This window comes from Notothenia rossii, assembly GCF_949606895.1.
Source record: "Notothenia rossii genome assembly, chromosome: 1".
Classification (NCBI taxonomy): Eukaryota; Metazoa; Chordata; class Actinopteri; order Perciformes; family Nototheniidae; genus Notothenia; species Notothenia rossii.
Genome location: NC_136912.1, coordinates 34626819 through 34648497, shown reverse-complemented (window position 1 = coordinate 34648497; position 21679 = coordinate 34626819). Strand labels below are relative to the sequence as shown.

At 40.4% G+C, this 21679-nt stretch overlaps 2 protein-coding genes across 2 annotated transcripts in view; both read left to right on the top strand.

The window, feature by feature from the left end:
* LOC307014941 (G2/M phase-specific E3 ubiquitin-protein ligase-like) overlaps positions 1–21402 on the top strand; it is a 69341-nt gene extending 47939 nt beyond the window's left edge. Inside the window, exons 4-7 of the mRNA XM_079643221.1 lie at positions 19300–19481; positions 19615–19787; positions 20261–20475; positions 20636–21402. Of these exons, the coding sequence (XP_079499347.1) occupies positions 19302–19481; positions 19615–19787; positions 20261–20475; positions 20636–20652 (585 nt within the window). The 5' untranslated portion in view covers positions 19300–19301 and the 3' untranslated portion in view covers positions 20653–21402. The remainder of the gene's footprint in view (positions 1–19299; positions 19482–19614; positions 19788–20260; positions 20476–20635) is intronic.
* Positions 1800–15080, top strand: LOC307042792 (uncharacterized protein). Its single transcript, XM_079686894.1, has 5 exons — positions 1800–1818; positions 8916–9011; positions 12325–13405; positions 14126–14294; positions 14496–15080. Exons 3-5 carry the CDS (start codon positions 13234–13236, stop codon positions 14623–14625), a joined length of 471 nt encoding a protein of 156 aa, XP_079543020.1. The 5' UTR covers positions 1800–1818; positions 8916–9011; positions 12325–13233; the 3' UTR covers positions 14626–15080.
* Positions 21403–21679: the final 277 nt, after the last annotated feature.

The window sequence follows — 21679 nt, the reverse complement described above, 5'->3', positions numbered from 1 at the left end:
CCGCTTATTACATGGCCACATTCTCAACAAAGTAACGACATGACTCCCAATATTATTTGAAATGCTTTTATGGATTTAGAAAATGTTTTTATTGATTTAAAAAATAGTTGTATGTATTGATTTAAATTGACATGCATCCGCTAAGAAAAATAGTCCGTTGTTACCGTTTTTTAAATAGTCTGAATGAAACGGCAGCTCTCAGCTGTGTATTTACACAACTAATGGCCCATCAACCACAGCTCTCTCCCCCCCTCCCCCCCGTGATCTTTCTTCTCCAGCAGCTAAATTAACAGGAGGTTACTCTGAGTGACCATAGACTGTGTGACAAGCTTACAGTTAGTGACGTAACAACACCATAAAAGCTGGTGGGTTGAAAGCAATACGGGAGGTAAAAATAACTAGAATAATTGTGATTTATTTATCGTGGCTTTTTAGATGTTTTTAGGTATAAAATGTTATGTAATTCAGGCTTATAGTTCACCCTTCTCTAAAAGCCTTAAACAATGACAATATCCATTGTAATTTAATAAATCCTTCCAACACACATTGTAAAAAATAGCCTACTGTAAGTTAAGAAATCATTTCAATATGTACACTGTAAAAAAAGTCTGTGAAATTAACAGGGAAAAGCTGTAAAATCACGACATCAAAAAACTGTAAATAGAGAAACAATGAAGCAGTGTTTAATTTACAGTAATATTTCGTAAAGTACTGAACCAAACAAAACTGTTAAATTCACATTAAGAATATGTTAAAAATAATTATATTTCATTGTATAATTTACAGATTACTGTGGTTTGAACACAGAAAAACTGTAATACATAAAACAATACAATACAGTTAAAATGACAACATGACAGTGTTAAAATCATGTTTTTTTATATTTTTTCATTCTTGAATATACTATAATATACTTACTTCTTATTTCTATTTTTTTAATACATATGTTTATTTTGAAATTGGAAATAACCCAGTACTGAGACATTTTTGGAAATTAAATGAGAATCCATAAAACAGCTTGCGTTTGGATTCTCGGGCCGCCCGGCTATTTGGAGTGGAATGCAGCCCACGGCAGACAGCCCAAACAGTAATCGAACGCGCCACTAACGGCCCGTCCACACAGCGGTAAATCTACTTTTTGAGTCTTGTATTTTTTTTAAATTGGGACAGCCTCTCGGCGGAAGTGACGCAAGCGGTCAACGAACGCAGCCTCCGAAGGAAACGGCCGCTGAACTGAGACACGCCTACTGAGCAGTAGAGTTTGTTTCTGTTATTTCATTGGACTATTTAATTATCGCGGGAGCAGCCACTTTTTGCAGGTTAACGGCTCAGTGCGCGGCCAAGTCTGTCTGCCACGGACCACGGAGCTATGTGCAGGTGCTCATGAGCGGAGGATCACATCTATAGCACTGGTAAGCTAACCGTTTATTTTCTTCAAACTTCAATTATAACACGGTGTGTTGTCAGGACAATTCTGTTTGTGATTTATTGCATTTTGCAGTCATAGTAGTTATAAAGTCTACTGACTGGGAGTTCATTTAAATAGTCTGGTAACGTTATTGAAGTATCATGCTAAAAGCTGAACTCTTTATTTTCGTTCAATTCATACTGTTGTGAAGCGGGGGGTTCGAAGCTACATCTGAGCGGGCTCAAATTTAACGGGCAGTTATATTATTATTATATTGCTAAATATGATTACCTACCGTTTTTGCAGGTTAACGGTTACGGCTCAGTGCGCGGCCAAGTCTGTCTCAAGTCTGCCTGCCACGGACCACGGAGCTGTGTGCACATGAGCAGAGGATCACATCTGTAGCACTGGTAAGCCCCCTATTGCCGGCATGGACATTCTTCCCATTGGGATATAACACTCGTGGGCAATATATTGAGGCCATGGGACCGACTTGGCTTTTTACCGTCACTTGGCAGTCTAAATGAGTACACAAACAGCATATGAGTGTGTATGCATGCATTGGACCATAGATGGCGCTCTTATCATGCTCTACTCATGAGTGTGTACTTATACTGCATGGGGGGGTGTCCGTCAACCCAATATGGGGTCCCACTTTCCAAATATTACAGAGTAACACGAGTATTCACTTACTGTGTACTTATACTTATGGGGGGGGTGTCCGTCAACCCAATATGGGGTCCCACTTTCCACATATTACACAGTAACACGAGTATTCACTTGCTGTGTACTTATACTGCATGGGGGGGTGTCCGTCAACCCAATATGGGGTCCCACTTTCCAAATATTACAGAGTAACACGAGTATTCACTTACTGTGTACTTATACTTATGGGGGGGGGGGTGTCCGTCAACCCAATATGGGGTCCCACTTTCCACATATTACACAGTAACACGAGTATTCACTTGCTGTGTACTTATACTTATGGGGGGGGGGTGTCCGTCAACCCAATATGGGGTCCCACTTTCCAAATATTACAGAGTAACACGAGTATTCACTTACTGTGTACTTATACTTATGGGGGGGGGTGTCCGTCAACCCAATATGGGGTCCCACTTTCCACATATTACACAGTAACACGAGTATTCACTTGCTGTGTACTTGTACTTATGTGGGGGGGTGTCCGTCAACCCAATATGGGGTCCCACTTTCCACATATTACACAGTAACACGAGTATTCACTTGCTGTGTACTTATACTTATGGGGGGGGGTGTCCGTCAACCCAATATGGGGTCCCACTTTCCACATGTTACACAGTAACACAAGTATTCACTTGCTGTGTACTTATGGGGGGGAGGGGGGTGTCCGTCAACCCAATATGGGGTCCCATTTTCCACATGTTACACAGTAACAGTAACACAAGTATTCACTTGCTGTGTTCTTATGGGGTAGGTGTCCGTCCACCCAATATGGGGTCCCTCTTACCAAATATTTTTCATGTCGGGGTGTCCGTCAACCCAATATGGGATCCCGCTTACCAAATATGTGTCATGTCGGGGGGGTGTCCGTCAACCCAATATGGGGTCCCACTTTCCACATGTTACACAGTAACACAAGTATTCACTTGCTGTGTACTTATGGGGGGAGGGGGGTGTCCGTCAACCCAATATGGGGTCCCACTTTCCACATGTTACACAGTAACACAAGTATTCACTTGCTGTGTTCTTATGGGGGGGGTGTCCGTCAACCCAATATGGGGTCCCACTTACCAAATATTTGTCATGTCGGGGTGTCCGTCCACCCAATATGGGGTCCCACTTACCAAATATTTGTCATGTCGGGGTGTTCGTCAACCCAATATGGGATCCCGCTTACCAAATATGTGTCATGTCGGGGGGGTGTCCGTCAACCCAATATGGGGTGCCACTTTCCACATATTAGACAGTAACACAAGTATTCACTTGTTGTGTACTTATGGGGGGATGGGGCTGTCCGTCAACCCAATATGGGGTCCCACTTGCTGTGTACTTGTACTTATGTGGGGAGGTGTCCGTCAACCCAATATGGGGTCCCACTTTCCACATGTTACACAGTAACACAAGTATTCACTTGTTGTGTACTTGTGGGGGGAGGGGGGTGTCCATCAACCCCATATGGGGTCCTAATTTTTTCTTCAGCGGCTTCTAAATAGGGCCCAGATCAGGAATCTGACATATGGGAACCCTAACCCACCCAGAAATGTTTATTCAATGAAATGTCAAACTTTATCACAAAATCCTCTCATAAGCTAAGGGTCTGACAGGCTTGTGGTGGGGGAGGGGGAGAAAATGAAAAAAATTGAAAAAAGATGCGTGGCGCTCCGAGATTTGAGAGATTGTTGCTTAACTTGTGTGGAACCCGCTTGCAAAATGTGGGGCCCCTGCAACCTTCAACAAGGTCAAAACTGAGGTCAGAGGTCACATTTTGATGCCGATCGGTGCCCTTTACGGCACAAAGGAAGGTCCGACCGCTTTGAGTTTGGTGTCGTTGAAACCGTCTCGGAAGGTAGATGTAGATTGATGCCTCTGGTTCAACTAAATGTCAAAGGTTATGGCTTAAAATTGAACAAAACCTTCGGTTAAGGCCTTTTGAAAAGCTGCTGTGTTGCATGACTTTCGAAAGGGCTAAAGAGATATTTTTTTCACGGGGGGCCTATAAATAGGGCCCAGATCAGGAATCTGAAGTATGGAAACTGTAACCCACCCAGAATTCTTTTTTCAATCAAAGGTCAAACTTTCTCACATAATGCTGTCTGGAGCTTAGAATCTGACAGGCTTGTGGTGGGGGAGGGGGAGAAAATGAAAAAAATTGAAAAAAGGTGCGTGGCGCTCCGAGACTTTGAGAGATTGTTGCTTAACTTGTGTGGAACCCGCTTTCAAAATTTGGGGCCCCTGCGACCTTCAACAAGGTCAAACCTGAGGTCAGAGGTCACGTTTTGATGCCGTACGGTGACCTTTATGGCACAAAGGAATGTCCGAGAGCTTGGAGCTTGGTCTCGTTAGAACAGGCTCGGAAATTACATGCAGATTAGTGCATCTTTTCCAACTAAATGTCAAAGTTAACGGCTTAAAATGTAACAAAGCTCCAAGGGTCAAAGGTCAACTGTGGATGGTAGACGCACTGTATACGCCACTTAGGAAGGTCCGACGGCTTTGAGCTTGGTGTCGTTGGAACCGGCTCGGAAATTACATGCAGATTGATGCCTCTTGTGCAACTAAATGTCAAAGGTAACGTCTTAAAATGTAACAAAACCTTCCCTTAAGGCGTTTTCGTTTTAATGCCCTACTGTGACCTTTAGGGCACAAAGGAGGGTCCGAGAGCTTGGAACTTGGTCTCGTTGGAACGGGCTCGGAAATTCCATGCAGATTGGGGCCTCTTTTGCAACTAAATGTCAAACGTAACGGCTTAAAATGTAACAAAACCTTCCCTTAAGGCGTTTTCGTTTTAATGCCCTACTGTGACCTTTAGGGCAAAAAAGAGGGTCCGAGAGCTTGGAGCTTTGTCTCGTTGGAACGGGCTCGGAAATTCCATGCAGATTGGTGCCTCTTTTCCAACTAAATGTCAAAGTTAATGGCTTAAAATGTAACAAAACCTTCCCTTAAGGCGTTTTGAGATGAAACTGCTTCAGGACTTTTTAAATGACTTTGGAAAAGGTTAAAGAGATCATTTTTTCACGAGGGGCTTCTAAATAGGGCCCAGAACAGGAATCTGAAGTAACCCACACAGAATTATTTTTTCAAAAAAATTGCAACTTTCTCACAAAATCCTGTCTGGAGCTTAGAATCTGACAGGCTTGTGGTGGGGGAGGGGGAGAAAATTAAAAAAATTGAAAAAAATTGAAAAAATGGGCGTGGCGCTCCGAGACTTTGATAGATTGTTGCTTAACTTGTGTGGGACCCGCTTGCAAAATTTGGGGCCCCTGCGACCTTCAACAAGGTCAAAACTGAGGTCAGAGGTCACATTTTGATGCCGTACGGTGCCCTTTACGGCACAAAGGAAGGTCCGACCGCTTTGAGCTTGGTGTCGTTGAAACCGTCTTGGAAGGTAGATGCAGATTGATGCCTCTGGTTCAACTAAATGTCAAAGGTTATGGCTTAAAATTGAACAAAACCTTCGGTTAAGGCCTTTTGAAAAGCTGCTGTGTTGCATGACTTTCGAAAGGGCTAAAGAGATATTTTTTTCACGGGGGGCCTATAAATAGGGCCCAGATCAGGAATCTGAAGTATGGAAACTGTAACCCACCCAGAATTATTTTTTCAATCAAAGGTCAAACTATCTCACATAATGCTGTCTGGAGCTTAGAATCTGACAGGCTTGTGGTGGGGGAGGGGGAGAAAATGAAAAAAATTGAAAAAAGGTGCGTGGCGCTCCGAGACTTTGAGAGATTGTTGCTTAACTTGTGTGGAACCCGCTTGCAAAATTTGGGGCCCCTGCGACCTTCAACAAGGTCAAAACTGAGGTCAGAGGTCACGTTTTGATGCCGTACGGTGACCTTTATGGCACAAAGGAATGTCCGAGAGCTTGGAGCTTGGTCTCGTTAGAACAGGCTCGGAAATTACATGCAGATTAGTGCCTCTTTTCCAACTAAATGTCAAAGTTAACGGCTTAAAATGTAACAAAGCTCCAAGGGTCAAAGGTCAACTGTGGATGGTAGACGCACTGTATACGCCACTTAGGAAGGTCCGACGGCTTTGAGCTTGGTGTCGTTGGAACTGCCTCAGAGAGCAGATGCAGATTAATTCCTCTGGTACCGCTAAATGTCAAAGTTTATGGCTTAAAATGTAACAAAACTTTCGGTTAAGGCCTTTTGAAAAGCTGCTGTGTTGCATGACTTTTGAAAGGGCTAAAGAGATATTTTTTTCACAGGGGGCCTATAAATAGGGCCCAGATCAGGAATCTGAAGTATGGAAACTCTCACCCACCTAGAATTGTTTTTCAATAAAATCTCAAATTCCTCTCATATTGCTGTCTGGAGCTTAGAATCTGACAGGCGGGGGAGGGGAAGACAATGAAATGGCTCTTAGTACTGTACACGGAACAAGGGAAGGTCCGACAGCTTTGAGCTTGGTCTCGTTAGAATCGCGTTGAAGACTACATGCAGATTCTGGGAGTACTTCCATTCGCTTCGTGTTGATCTGTAGATGTGATTTCATTCATCGTTTGCCTGTCTTCAGAAAAGACAGGCAAATCTCCCGTCATTCTATTGAGGAGTCTATATAACAGAGTTATTCTCATATAGATCCAAGTGGCTCTGTGGCGCAGTGAGATAAGCATTGCTCTTCGGGGCAGGAGAACTGGGTATGATACCTGTCTCAGCGGTGTCAATGAAAAGTGTTTTAGGTGTCTGGCTCTGAAAATTATATGTATTATTAGTTGAATTGAGAGAGGGAGAAAGGATCTTTACTTTTAAAGTTAGTTATTACAGGTTCATTTATTATGGACTTATTAAATATAAAACAATTGTGTTGAATGAAGAGAGGGATAATGTCAGGGTGAACAGTGAATGTGTGAAATCCGAATATTATGCTAACTGCTAGTTGCTAAGCTAACGGAAGCTATTTCAGTGTATATTTCCATTGGAAATGCTAACCGCTAGCTGCAAAGCTAGCATCACCGCTATTGACTTTGCACACGTGTTAACAACAGATTTGAAAACGCTACGAGGCTGGGAGTACTTTCATTCGCTTCGTATTGATCTGTAGATGTTATTTAATCCATCGTTTGTCCGTTTTGATGGTGGGAAAGCCAGGGAAATGTCCCGGAGATATACTGAGAAATCTTTATAACAGCATTTTCCTGCGATCACAGCCGTTCAAAAATGTCCACAGGCTACGAGGCTGGGACCGCTTCCATTAGCTTCGTCTTGATCTGTAGATGTTATTTAATGCATCGTTTGTACATTTCGACTGTGGGAAAGACTACTGTCTGCACGAAATCGGAGACCCGGTTTTTGAGAGGACTCAGAAAAAAAAGCTCTTAGAGGATAAGTCTATTATAAAGTAGAGTAACGGGACATTTCACTGTCTTGTTCACCATTAAAATGAACAAACTAGACATCAAATGACATCTACAGATCAAGACGAAGCAAATGGAAGTACTCCGGGACACCTGGCGTGTGGAAATGTTGGCGAAAAACGTGTGTTTGTGTGTGGCTGTGAATGTCATTGTCACATGTTCCTTCTCTATAAAACAGCGCGGACTGGGGATTTTGGGAGGGAAAGTTAGAGGAGAAGTGTCCGAAAAAACGGACCAATGGCTGTGAATCTCATTGTCACATGTTCGTTCTCTATAAAAGAGCTTGGACCGGGGATTTTGAGAGGGAAAGTTAGAGGAGGAGTGTCCGAAAACGGACCAATGGCTGTGAATCTCATTGTCACATGTTCCTTCTCTATAAAAGAGCTTGGACCGGGGATTTTGGGAGGGAAAGTTAGAGGAGGAGTGTCCGAAAACGGACCAATGGCTGTGAATCTCATTGTCACATGTTCCTTCTCTATAAAAGAGCTTGATTTTGGGAGGGAAAGTTAGAGGAAGATTTGCAATTATGGTGAACACTTGCCCAATTTGTCTGAAAGACTACACGGCCCTAAGCCAACATTTAAAAGTCACCCACAAAGTGATAAATAAGGAGGAAAAGATTAATTTAGTTTTGTTGGCTGGTGGGAGGCTCAATGTGAGGCGTGAGCAGTGCCCAGTGCCGTCCTGTAACGCGGAGAAGGGGAGCCGGCTGGACCGTCACATGTTGAGCCACACAGAGCTCTCCCCTTCAGCCCGACGCAAAATGCTGGACCGTCTTCAAAGGCGGCTCATATTGGCCACTTTGGGGAGGCTGAGGGCAACACAGCCAACCGTGCCAATGGTTTCCACACTAGACCTGGATCAGGCGGAAGGTATTGTACCTTATACTTTTTATGCATGCATGTATGCAGTGTTCGAATGACCCATTTGCTTTCGGGGGACCCTATTTTTCAGTGCACATCCTGCTCAGGGTGTCCGCGGGGTCTTAAAAAGTATTATTTTAGTATTTATATATATATTATATTATTATATTCAATTTAGCGAAAATTAAGGCAATTAAAAAGTAGTCTCTGCACGGAGGAGCCGCGGAGGAGCTGCAGAGTTCCTCCAAGGAAGAGGCACATGTTCACCAGAGAGGTTGAAGTTCATGTGGTAAGCTAACCGTTTATTTTCTTCAAACTTCAATTATAACACGGTGTGTTGTCAGGACAATACTAACTTCTGTTTGTGATTGAGTGCATTTTGCAGTCATAGTTATAACGTCTACTGACCGGGAGTTCATTTAAATAGTCTGGTAACGTTATTGAAGTATCATGCTAAAAGCTGAACTCTTTATTTTCATTTAATTCATGCTGTTGTGAAGCGGGGGGTTTGAAGCTACATCTGAGCGGGTTCAAAGTTAACGGGCAGTCGTGTTAGCGTGCTAAAAATGATTACCTGCCGTATTTGCAGGTTAACGGTTACGCGGCCAAGTCGGCCTCAAGTCTGCCTGCCACGGACCACGTGGAGCTGTGTGCACATGAGCGGAGGATCACATCTGTAGCACTGGTAAGCTAACCGTTGAGGGGTTATGTTCTGCATTGCATAGGAACCCCTAAAAATGATTACCTGCCGTTTTTGCAGCAAAACGCTACAGACTTTGAAGGGTTATGTGCTGCATTCTAGAGTGCATAGGAACGAACCCCAGTGTTTTTTCAAATGTGTTGGCACGAACTGCAAGCGAACATTTTGTACTTACGCATCTTTTAAAGCTCACTTTTATCGGATTCACAATGTGCCTGCAGCCACTGCTAGAGCCATTGTTACAGATTTGAAATGTGCAATTTCGTTATGTGCGCGCCAATTTCAAACAGTGAAAGAACTTATATCCCACTTAAAAGATCATATAGTGGAGGGACGACCTGTGTTATATCCAGTAACTGGTTGTACAAATACTTTCAGTGTGAAATCGTCATTTACTGCTCATATGTCCAGAAAACACAGAGCATGTTCTGTTGATAGCATAAGTGACATGTACAGGGAAGCCATTTCTCCGTGTTCTGCACATGAAGAGGCTTCCCAGAGCCCAAATGATGCAACAACAAATGAAAGCACTGATTTGACACAGCATTTCAATGAGACCTATCTTAGGAATGTATGCTTATTCTACTTAAAATTGCAAGGGCAGCTCCTTCTTCCAGCTTCAACAATACAGACCATTGTCGAAGAGATGCAAAATGTGCATGAGTTGGGACAGGATTACATTTTAAGTAAACTACGTTCACTTTTAAAAGATGACATGTCTCTAACTGATGATGCTATTGCTAAAATCTGTGATTGTGTGAAGGATTCCGATCTGTTGTCAGTCTGTCACCAGGGACCACTGAGAACAACATATTCAAGAGCTCAGACATTCAAAAAGATGTTCAAATACATAGAGCCTAAAAAAGTAACATTAGGAAATGATGAAAATATGACACAAAGGTTTGCTTACTACATACCTCTGAAACAAACAGTAAGTGGCTTATTAGAATCAGAATTTTGTAAGAATTCAATGTCACAGCAGTCATGTGAAACAGACTCAGATGTTTTTGGTGACATAAGTGATGGACACAACTTTAAGTCCAACCAGTTCTTCATTGAAAATCCAGGATGCCTGAAGCTAATTCTGTACCAGGATGCTTTTGAAATGGTCAACCCCCTTGGCTCTGCTAGGAAAAAACACAAAGTTGTTGCAGTCTATCTTTCTGTGGCAAATCTACCTGCTCATGTGCGCTCTAATACTGATCACATGTCCCTGGTTTTATTGTGTGGAGAGAATGACCTAAAACAATTTGGATTTGCTAAGGTGTTCTCAGAGATGTTAGTGGATTTAAAAGATTTGGAGGAAAATGGAATAGTTACAACAGTTGGAGACATGGTCAAAGGGGCTCTGTACTGCATTGCGGGTGATAACTTGGGTTCACACGGTATTGGTGGGTTCACTGAAAACTTTAGTCGTTCAAAGTACTTTTGCAGGTACTGTGAAATCACACAAAGTGAGTTTAAGAGTGATGATCCAAATGTATGTGGGCCACAGCGCACACCCGAAGGTTACGATTCTGCTGTTGCTGATCTACAAGTTGAAGACAGTCCACACATCAAAGGCATAAAGGCAAACTCTGTCTTCAATGCTCTGACATCTTTTCATGTTTGCAAGCCAGGTCTCCCACCTTGTTTAGGCCATGACATATTTGAGGGTGTCTTATCCTACGATGTTGCACTGTACTTAAAGTATTTTATTAAGAAAAAGAAATGGTTTACATATTCACTTTTGAACCGGCGCATAAAACAGTTCAAGTACAAAGGATCTGATGCTCTCACTAAGCCCTGTGCTGTCAACTCTGACGTATTCAAGCTCTCAGGTCAAGCCATTCAGAACTGGAATTTGTTAAGATTGCTGCCTGTATTAATTGGAGACAAAGTGCAAAATCCAGAAGATGATGTGTGGCAGTTGACTCTCCAGCTTAAAGATATTGTTGATCTGATTTGTGCACAAAAGATTTCGTTGTCACAGGTAGCCTATCTTGACATTACAATCCAAGAATATTTGGAAACAAGGAAGTGTTTCTTTCCTGAGAGTCCACTAAAACCAAAGCACCATTTCATGAGACACTATCCGGCACTCATCTTGAAATTTGGCCCCTTGATTAGAGTATGGACAATGCGTTTTGAAAGTAAACACAGCTACTTCAAGAGATGTGCCAGGCATTTGAAAAACTTTAAAAACATCTGCCTAACTTTATCCGAAAGACATCAGATGTTTCAAGCATATCTTTCAGCTGGGCCAGGATGCAGTCAACTTCTGCAAGTCAAAGACAGTTGTAATTTTTACTCCAGTCTTTACAGTGATTCAATCAAACATGCAGTGAGAGAGTTTGGCTTTTCAGAAAACAATACTAGTGTTTCCACAGACATACAGTATAAAGGTACATCATATAAAAAAGGGCTTTTCCTTGTGTCCAAAAATGACGAGTCCATGGAGTTCGGAGAACTGCTCATTATTTTAATTCAAAATGATTCAGCTGGTTATTTTGTGATGGATATACATAAAACTGACTATCATTCTGAATACCACCTGTACTCTGTGACAAAACAGAATGCAAGGTTGCAATGTGTTAACATTAACGACTTGGTAGATTTTTATCCGTTACCATCATACATTGTTAACGGGCACCAAGTCATCCCGCTGAAACAGTGTGTTGTCAAAATAAACACGATATTGGCTACTGTGGTGTTGAAACCATTCTAACAATGCACATGTATGCTTAGGGAAAATGATAAAATACTATTTGAAAAATATTAAAGTGACAGCAGTTTTTGTTCTGCAATGTACAGAAATAAAAAGTATACATCCTCAATCACACCCTATACTCAAATTAGAGGTTCCTCTTATCTGTATATAATGTATGTACAGTATTACTTGACTAAATGTCTAATTATCTTTGTCTTTCATTTTTAATTTTGAAAACCGAAAAGTGTCGTTCTTCCATGATTCCAGAGATGACAGACATGGAGCAAACATTTATACGCAGTGCCATCACTGAGGTCTTGCCTGACCTTCCAGAGATGAAAAAAGGTATTCTGGAAGAGACTTTACAATCCCTTGGGGTGGAGACCTATGAGGATTTCCAGTTTGTTAATGAAGCAGATTTGCTGTCAGCTTTGAGGCCAATTCAAGCCAGAAAAGTCCTTGCTGCTTGGAAGCATGTATACTTGTGACTATTTTAGTACAGGATGCAACCAGTGCCCAAAGTGGCCTGCATAAAAGATACATCAGAAATATAGAAACATTAAAACTGTTCCTCATAACTCTTTTTGTTAATATGTGTGTGTTTTGCAGGCCAGACTCCTGAATCCAGCAGCTCATCTGTTGGTGGCTCGCCAGGACCTTCTGCATCCTTGATGTCCTATTCACCCAGAAGTTCATCCTCAACCTCTTCCGACAGCTGCAAAAGGCCTGATATAGACTGGATGGATAGCTTTGTGATACCGTGGGATAAGTTCCCAGAGGAACTGATGCAGACACTGGACAGAGGAAAACGACCTAGTCCACAAATGAGAAGAGAGATGGTACGGATTCTGGTGTGTGAAATGAAGCGAAAAAGTCCTTGCTTAAGTAAAAGACACACTATTAAAGTTGCAAAAAAGATAGTGGCAAAGTATCCTACGTCTCTTCAAGACATAATAGAGGGAGACGTGATCGGGCCAGGGTATCACTCTCTGGTCAAGCAATTGCAAAATAGGATAGAGAATGTGAAGCGATCCACGACCCCAAAAATAAGAAAACGAAAGAATGGCACCGACGAGTCAGACACAGATGAAGTCCCTCCAGAACAGAGAGCAGCAATCCAGGACACTTATGGGTGCATTAAATGGGATTTAAAATTCCTGCCCCTTGGAGAGACCGAAGAGAGCCAGCAGGAGAAAAAGGAAAAACTGAGGGTGATGTCTAAGCAAACTGATGTAAATCCAGAGGAGGTCAAACTTCTAATGAAGTCAACGTTCTACACGCAGCGTAAACAAGTCAACTAGGGGACAAATATAAAATCCCTCCTGCAAGAGTGGCCGTTTTGGTTCGACGACCTTGGCATGGCAGTCCACTTCAAGGAACTCACAGGAAGTGAGCTTCAAGAAACTTTCACACGGAATTTGGATCTGAAGGAGAAACGACTCCTGAACTACATGAATACGGTTGCTGTGTGTGTACAAGAGCAAAAGGTTGCTACAGGCTTTAACCAAGTTCAAAGTGATGAGAGGAGAGCTAAGTGGTTGTTCTGAAGACGTCAAAGACATGGTGCTGCTTCTACTGTCCTACTTTGATGAGAAGGAAGACACGATGTTCTGTTATGTGGAGGACACATGCCTGGCAGGGGAAGTACAGATGGACCAAGTTCAGTTGACTCCCACCATTGTTGTGTGTGGTAAGTAAAAACGTTCACTACTTTTTTCTGTTCTTTCTGCCACTTCTTTCTCTCTTTTCTGTCTAATTTGAGACGTTTATGTTGCACAATGTTTTTTGTTACTGTAAGCTCGTAAAGGGCTAGTTTGGATGCTTATGGATACTTATCCATAGTCAGTGTATTACTTGCATGTCTTTGGAGGAACAGGCAGGAGTACGGGTACGTATGTAAAGCTGTGGATGGGTGCAGCAGCGAAACGTATTTTAGCCACCTAAAAATTCAGTTTACATGTACGCTATATTTAGAATATTGTCACAAATGTACCCTGCTGCTTCAGTCCCTATCAGAAACAGACTGTATAGCTGTCTGACAGCAAGGTAGAGCTTTGAAAATATTCTTTAATATAGCATACACTAAGAGTAATATTGTTTTAGTTTTTTTGGTGGCTTAACTATGTCCACAGCAGTGCATTGCTTAGCTGTCTGCTGGTTCTCCTCTCTGTTTCTCCAAACTGTAGCTCCTACAACCCCCCTTCAAACAATATGAACTATCCCCTAAACTATCCCCTTTATCTCCCCTTAACCTGCAAATACACATACATACATTTTTGTATTGATGGTGAGAGCAATTTAACAGACCTTAAAATGTAATAACATATGTGCTAAAATTGTTTTGTGAAATGTTTCAGGAAGACAAGTCTTGTTTTAATTTAGTTTGAATTGTGTTTTTCTTCTTTTTTAGGACGATCATGCTATTCTTCAAAGCGATACATGCTGAGTGTGGATCGAAACATAGTACAGGACAACATCCCCTCCTTGGTTTCTGCCCTGTCCATGATGTTTGGGAGCTATTATTGCTTCAACATCGCCTACCCGTCAGAGCTGGCGTCCACCCTGGAGTTTGTCCAGAGGTATGTGTTTTTTGGGATGGGTTTTATCCAACAATTTATTTTATTAAACTGCAACAAATCTAAAGCAGCTGCTTCAGTGAATTGGGGGTTAAGATAATTGTCATTTTGGCTTCAAAATAATAAGATTGATGTGAATTTTTTTGTTATTAGGCAAGCTATTTCATTATTAATTCTGTTGTTTGTTTGTTTTTCTATTTTAAGGTGTTTTTTCTCCATCAACCCAGAGAAGGGCACCAAAGTGGAGAAGACACGCGCATCCCGTCTTCAGGTGAACCCGAGAGTCCTCACCTTGATACAGGAACTTTCGGACCATGAGTGGCGTGATGTCTGAATATGGACAGTAAGATCAATGGCATGTGGCGATGTGCCCAAGTTACAGTTTGTTTGATTGTTTAAATCGTTGTTAAAATTTGAAGTGCCTTTTTTCTAATTAAATTGTTCTTTTAACTAATTAAAAAAAATGCAATATGTAACTCTCAAAATGTCAAACTATTATTTTAAGGTCATTGTAGCCACTCTTGGGGTTTGCTGTTACAAAGTGAAGTTGCTTAAACAATCTTCGGTTGGTTTATGTGGATGTAAAAGCTCAGGACATCACTGTTGAGTGTAAAAATGTCGATGTGTTACACTCCACTGGGTGGTTTTGTTTTGTTTTTTGTTTTATAAACATTATTTCCCATAAATCATTTGTAAGTAACCTCAACTTTGTTCAGCTTGAAGTTTGTTTATTGTGCAGCCTTAGTTTGTATGTTTTACCAATATGTATGTTGAGAAATGACAGATGTTTTTGATCACTGCTATTATGTATATATATATATATATATAATAAATTCTTGGAAAGGCAAGTTCTTGTTGGAATTTTTTCAATTTTTAATACAGTGGCTCTTGAGGTTTATCTAGCTTTGCATTTTTAATTTTAAATGCTTAATCTGTGTACCCTGGATTACATTCTTCACATTTCTGGTAATAGTCAAACATATATATACGAAGGCAGTGTAGTTTAAATGAAATCTTTCAATCTGACTAATGTATAGGAAAAACATTTTTTTTCCACTGAGCAATAATCCTTACAGGCGCTTTTATACTATATATTTGAGATTGTTATTCATAAAACAGTTTTTGCTGCATTTTAATTGTAATAAATACATTTTACAGAAAATTAAAATTGCAGTAGTTAGAGGTTGCTTTCACCGTAAAACTCGTCATTACTACGGCAAAATACACTAAATTATACACAACTTTTGATTACAATTAGCGGGAAAATTCAGTTAAATTACAGCATTACACTGATGCTTTTACAGTTAAACAGTGTTATTTGTTTGGTATTTTTCTGTAAAATTGAATGGGATTCAATGTACAATAGACAACAACTGCATGTAAATCTTACTGAAATAATCAGTTTAATAGCAACGTGATCATGCTAATTCAGCAGAAAAGGGCTGTTGAAATTACAGATTTAAAATGTAAATTACAACTGTTTTAAACTGTAAAATATACACGTTGTTCTGTAAAGTTGTTTACAGTTTACCATATTTTTTACATCATTATTCTGGCAACAAAGCTGCCAGGTTTTTACCGTAAAAACAACGTTTTTATTTTTACAGTGTACATCTTCTGATGTAACAACAATAACATTATAAATAGTAACATAGCTGAACATGGTATTGCACATTTAGCTTTGAGTGTTACTGACCTGAGATGTTTTTATTACATGAATTAAGGTGACTGAGGCTTTTTAACATACAGGCATGCAAACTCATCAGGTATGAAAAAGGTGAAAAGGATCCAAGCCCCCGGCTCCCCCACCCCACGGAATGACAGAGGATTTTAGCAGTCAGAACAATTAAAGCAGCAGTGTTAATAATAACATAAACGCCAAAGAGTCACATCTAATAGAAATATATAAAAGCATTTATTTTAAATTGTGGAGCAGTCAGTTTATAATTTTGGCAGCACTGTTGAGCATTTTGAAAATGTATTTTCATGCCTCTGTGCAAGGCTTAAGTCTTTTTATCTTTATAGCCACATGGTGTAAAGTAACTAAGTTCATAAACTCAACAAGTACTATACTTGGGCACAATTTTGAGATACTTGTACTTTATTTAAGTATTTCAATGTGTTGCTACTTTGTTCTTCTACTCCACTACAGTTCAGAGGTATATGGTGTACTTTGACTCCACTACATGTATTTAATACCTTTAGTTACTTCACAGATCTGGATTAATTAAGTGAAATCTAATCAAGTGTTAAATCAGACTTTAGTTCCACCTGGAGTAAATCCACAAGCTACCCTGCAGTATACAAAGTCATTCAAACTAGCTGCACCTTTACCGGCTTTGAGAACACTTTCATGATCAATCATTATTAAACATATCATATCTATTATTCTGAAATGGACCAATCTGCACAATGACTACTTTTACTGTCGCTACTTTCACTATATTTTGATGATAATACTTTTCTACTTTTACTTGAGGAACACTTTGAATGCAGGACTTTTACTGTAACAGAGTATTCCTACACTCTGGGACTATTACTTTTACTCAAGTACAAGATCTGAGTACTTCTACTTTTACTCAAGTACAAGACCTGAGTACTTCTACTTTTACTCTAGTACAAGATCTGTGTGCTTCTACTTTTACTCAAGTACAAGACCTGAGTGCTTCTACTTTTACTCAAGTACAAGATTTGAGTACTTCTACTTTTACTCTAGTACAAGATCTGTGTGCTTCTACTTTTACTCAAGTACAAGATTTGAGTACTTCTACTTTTACTCTAGTACAAGATCTGTGTGCTTCTACTTTTACTCAAGTACAAGATCTGAATACTTCTACTTTTACTCAAGTACAAGACCTGAGTACTTCTACTTTTACTCAAGTACAAGATCTGAGTACTTCTACTTTTACTCAAGTACAATATATACTTATACCACCTCTGTTTATTGCCTATGAAAAAAACTATTAGAAATAGAAGGCTAAAGCTAACGTTAGCAGATAGTGACAATGTATGCTAGCTAGCTAGCTCAACGATTCCTTAAATAATATTGCCACAGAAAAACTTTTCAGTTCACATCACGCTCTGCCGCTCCGACAGGCAGCTCTGCTCTGAACACCTGAACAGCCCGTTCTAACAGCTGTTCACCAGCGGTCCAGTCTGTGCCACAGTGACTCCGGACGCACAGTTAATATTAACGAACCTACCCGTAGGTAATATAGCTGCTGAAGCTAGACCATCATCTCCGAGCAGCAGAGCCTTATTATACATCCATGAGCAGAGCCCACAGGCAGGAAGACTCGAGCACACAGCTCGTACTTCATTATAATATATAAAAAAAGAACACCATGCGTGTCATGATGGCACATAACAGCTCACGGCCGCATATTACTCCGGGTCCCAGCCCCCCCCCATACCCCAAAAATATTTGTATTGCAGATCTACATGAATCACACAAACGACTTATTTTGGATTCAAAACGGCGAATTTCGCCGAAAGGTGACAAGTTTGCATCACTTAACATAGACAGAGCACAACTGAAACATAACATCTGAAATGATGTAACAACATAATACACTTGTGGGGATGCTTGGGATGTGAGGAGTGAGGGAAACGGCTTAGAACGGGCGTGTCGCCTGGCAGGACAGGAGAGTGTGTGCACCAGTCTGCCTTGATCTATGAATTCATGTCCGTGACACTCACTGCTGCCCACAGCTGTTTTATAGAAGGAAATTCCTTCACTTCATGAAAGTGTTTTAACCACACACACCTCTACACACACATGACGGGTGTTATTTTCCCCATAAGGAACAAGTCGCTGCAAATTATCCCGCTTATTACACGGCCACATTCTCAACAAAGTAACGACATGACTCCCAATATTAATTGAAATGCTTTTATGGATTTAGAAAATGTTTTTATTGATTTAAAAAATAGTTGTATGTATTGATTTAAAAAATAGTTGAATGTATTGATTTAAATTGACATGCATCCGCTAAGAAAAATAGTCCGTTGTTACAGTTTTTTAAACAGTCTGAATGAAACGGCAGCTCTCAGCTGTGTATTTACACAACTAATGGCCCATCAACCACAGCTCTCTCCCCCCTCCCCCCTTGATCTTTCTTCTCCAGCAGCTAAATTAACGGTAGGTTACTCTGAGTGACAAGCTTACAGTTAGACACAACACTGTCATTGCAAGTGACCCTCAGTTAGTTTACTTTTATGTTCAACTGCTAAATTTGTTACTGATAAAAAAAGGGCTTCTACTGTACCTAATTACCTTAACACTAGAACCGCCAGAGGTTTTTGTATAGGCCTACCTAAACCCGTCAAATCCCGCTATTATAATGCAATTTTTAACAACATAGGGTGCTACATAACACACTTTCAGGAAAAGTCAGGGACTGGGAGACTTTAATATTTTATTGAAAAAAAGTGACATTGCACACACACAACACACATCACACAAATTGACCCAGTTGGCGGTTCTAGTGTTAAATAAACTCACTAATTAATGAAACCAGTTCAATACGCATTATTCTTATTCTTATCATTCTTTATGAGCGCAGAAATAGTCTTAAAATCAGATCTGTTTTTTAAATGAAATCTGACGGCAGGCAGTTAGCTCTGATCACCTATGATAAATTCGCCGCACCTAATCGCTGGCCATTCAGCCACAGACACTGTTCGAAATGGGGGGGAGCTAGGAGGAGCTTGGCTCCCCCGAAGAGGGAGGGAGCTCCCCTGAAGGCTGACTTTGAGATAAATAGGGGGAGCCCAAAACAATCGTGCATATTTGTGTCACACAGATTAGAAATTTTGAGTTTCTGTAAATAACAGTCCTTGAAATAAATAATAGTTATTGTTCATTACAGTTTCTGAATATTTGTTTTATATTTGTGAATATGTCATTTATTACATGTATGTCACTGTTTTATATGATCTTACAGGCATTTTTCAAGTCTTTATACGCATGCATTGTCAAATATATAATAATTTTCATTTCTTCTAGCCATGAGAGAGGACCGGTACTTTATTGCAGGCAGGGCCATTGCAGTAAGCCTTGTACATGGCGGTTCTCCCGCAGGCTTTCTGTCCCCAACTCTCTTCTCTTGCCTTGTTGATGGCCCAGAATTGGCTAAGCCAGTGTTGGAAGATGTTGCGGATATTGACCTACACGAAAAAATTAAGAGGGTAATTTCTTTTCCTCAGTTTTAGACTATGTTGTGCTGTAAGTGTGTCTGTTTCTACACTAGTGGCTAGTGCAGAGGGGAATATGTTGAAATGTTGGCGCTGTCAAATGTTGTTTTTTTGTATGTATTGGAAGGTCACGGAGGGTAAATCATTGGAAGATCTGCTAGCAACAACAGAACCATTTGAGGAGTATTTGGCCAATGCTGGCTGCCTGAGGCCGCTGCGGAGGTTGGAAGACAAGAATCTGCTTGTAGATGACATCCTGATGTTCCAAGTGATACACAGAGTGCGTGGTCCTTTTGAGAGGTACATTTTTATCATCAGTTTTTTGCCTCTCCAATAAGGAATTGAAACCCCTGAAGATTGCATTGTGTTCAGGGTTCTCTGTCGGCCATTTCTGTTGAAGTGTCTGCAGTAATTTCCCGACTAAACCGCACCGTATATAAGCCACATGACAGTATTATGTTACATCATCATGTCACATAGGCTAAAACTAAATGCCAGGTGGTTGTGGTGCGAGCGCTTCTAGCCATTTAAAAGTTGTTGTACAAAGTAGTTGTGGGCTTGGGTTGTGTGTTAGAGCAAAAATACTGTAAACCCTCCCCGCACGCGTACATACACACATGTATTTTTCTCCTGTTTGAACAGCATCTAAGCAAGTCATTTTTCCTTGCTATGACGTTTAAAAAGGACTACATGTGAAGATGTAAAAGCTTCTTTAGTTCAAACTTAAGTCGCCAATCAAAACACTTTAAAAAGCCAGTGTGATTTTTACTCAGATTTCGGTTTGGACTGAGAACACTTGGTGTGCTGGACAAAATCCAAGCTCACCCGGAGAGTTTTCGCCCCCTTCTATGCTGGTTTCCTACAAACCTCACAGCTGACCTGCTTGACAGCCTCTTCACCATCCGCCTATGTACAGTTGGCAGCAATAGAAGGAGTGCTGAAGATGTTGTTGTTCCTTTCTGGAGAGACTACCTAACAGATGCAGAAGGTTAATGTATAATTGTTTAAAGCATTTCTTGTATGAACTGAAATATCTCCTCGCTTTTAATTAACAATGCACTGCATCTTGACATTGTATCAGTTAAGTGCAGTGTTTTTTTTGTTTGTTTGTGTTCTTTCTAATTTCCGATGTATTGACTTTTCTCTAGATCAAGAGGGAAGCTGAGGACAATTCTTGCCTTTGCCACTGGAGCCAATACTCTTCCACCAATTGGCTTTGATCCACCACCTTCAATTGAATTTCTTCAACAAAATTATGACTCAGGAACCACTTCTAAACTTCCCATTGCAAACACCTGCATCAACTGTTTGAAGTTGCCACTGCACAGCTCTTACATAGACTTCCAGGAAAATATGGACTTTGCACTGGGAAATACCCAGGGTTTCGGCATAGCTTAATTCATGGGCAGGCCTCCATCCAAGTTCACACTCAAATAAATACATTTTAGTTAAAAAAATCCCAAACAGTTATTGACATGTTTTTATTGTGGATATCATTCTACAGTGTTTTGCTGGGAACATCTTTTAAAGTACAGTTCAGATTTTGAGAAAGTTCAATAAAGGCAAATTCAACTTTATTATTGAGTAAACTTCAATTGGCTTTGGAACTTGGCTCTGTATTTTTAGCCAGGATTAGGTTGCCAGTCATTTTGCAATCAAAGTTTTAAAAAGAAAAAGGTTTTATAAAGATGTACAATTGTTAGGTTACTGTTTAGGTTCATGGTTGCAGTTTTCTTCCAATTAATGGATCCTTGCTGTGTATAGGATGTTAAGACCTTTATGTGCATTAGTGAGCTCAAACCTCCATGTTTAACATTTCCAGCCATAAGTCTTACTTTAAATGTTCAAAGAAATTGTTACCAAAAGTAGTGAAACACGTGTGAATTGAAACCACATTTTATTAAAGCTTTTGGCTCTGGAGAACTTAATAAATTGACTGAAGTATTAATTATTTTAACATTTGATGTCCTTTGTCAAATACAATGATAGAGCATCAGTGGAATATGTGAAAAGTCAGTAGGAGCACAAGAAGCAACACAAAATCAGCACACCATAGAACAGAAGAGGACAAAAGCTGAACTTTTTTTCCCATTACTCCACTGAAATAAACACTTTTTCTTTTTAAGCAGTGTATGTTAAAACTGACAATATGTTTAAGTGTCTGTGAAATAGATTGTCGGTGTGTTTTGCTT

What these genes read in the sequence shown, in the direction of transcription:
- LOC307042792 (XM_079686894.1), top strand. Translation starts at nt 13,234, where the DNA reads ATGAGAGGAGAGCTAAGTGGTTGTTCTGAAGACGTCAAAGACATGGTG. An exon ending in TCCCACCATTGTTGTGTGTG is followed by an intron (nt 13,406 to 14,125) that starts GTAAGTAAAAAC and finishes CTTCTTTTTTAG; the next exon opens with GACGATCATGCTATTCTTCA. An exon ending in ACCCTGGAGTTTGTCCAGAG is followed by an intron (nt 14,295 to 14,495) that starts GTATGTGTTTTT and finishes TTCTATTTTAAG; the next exon opens with GTGTTTTTTCTCCATCAACC.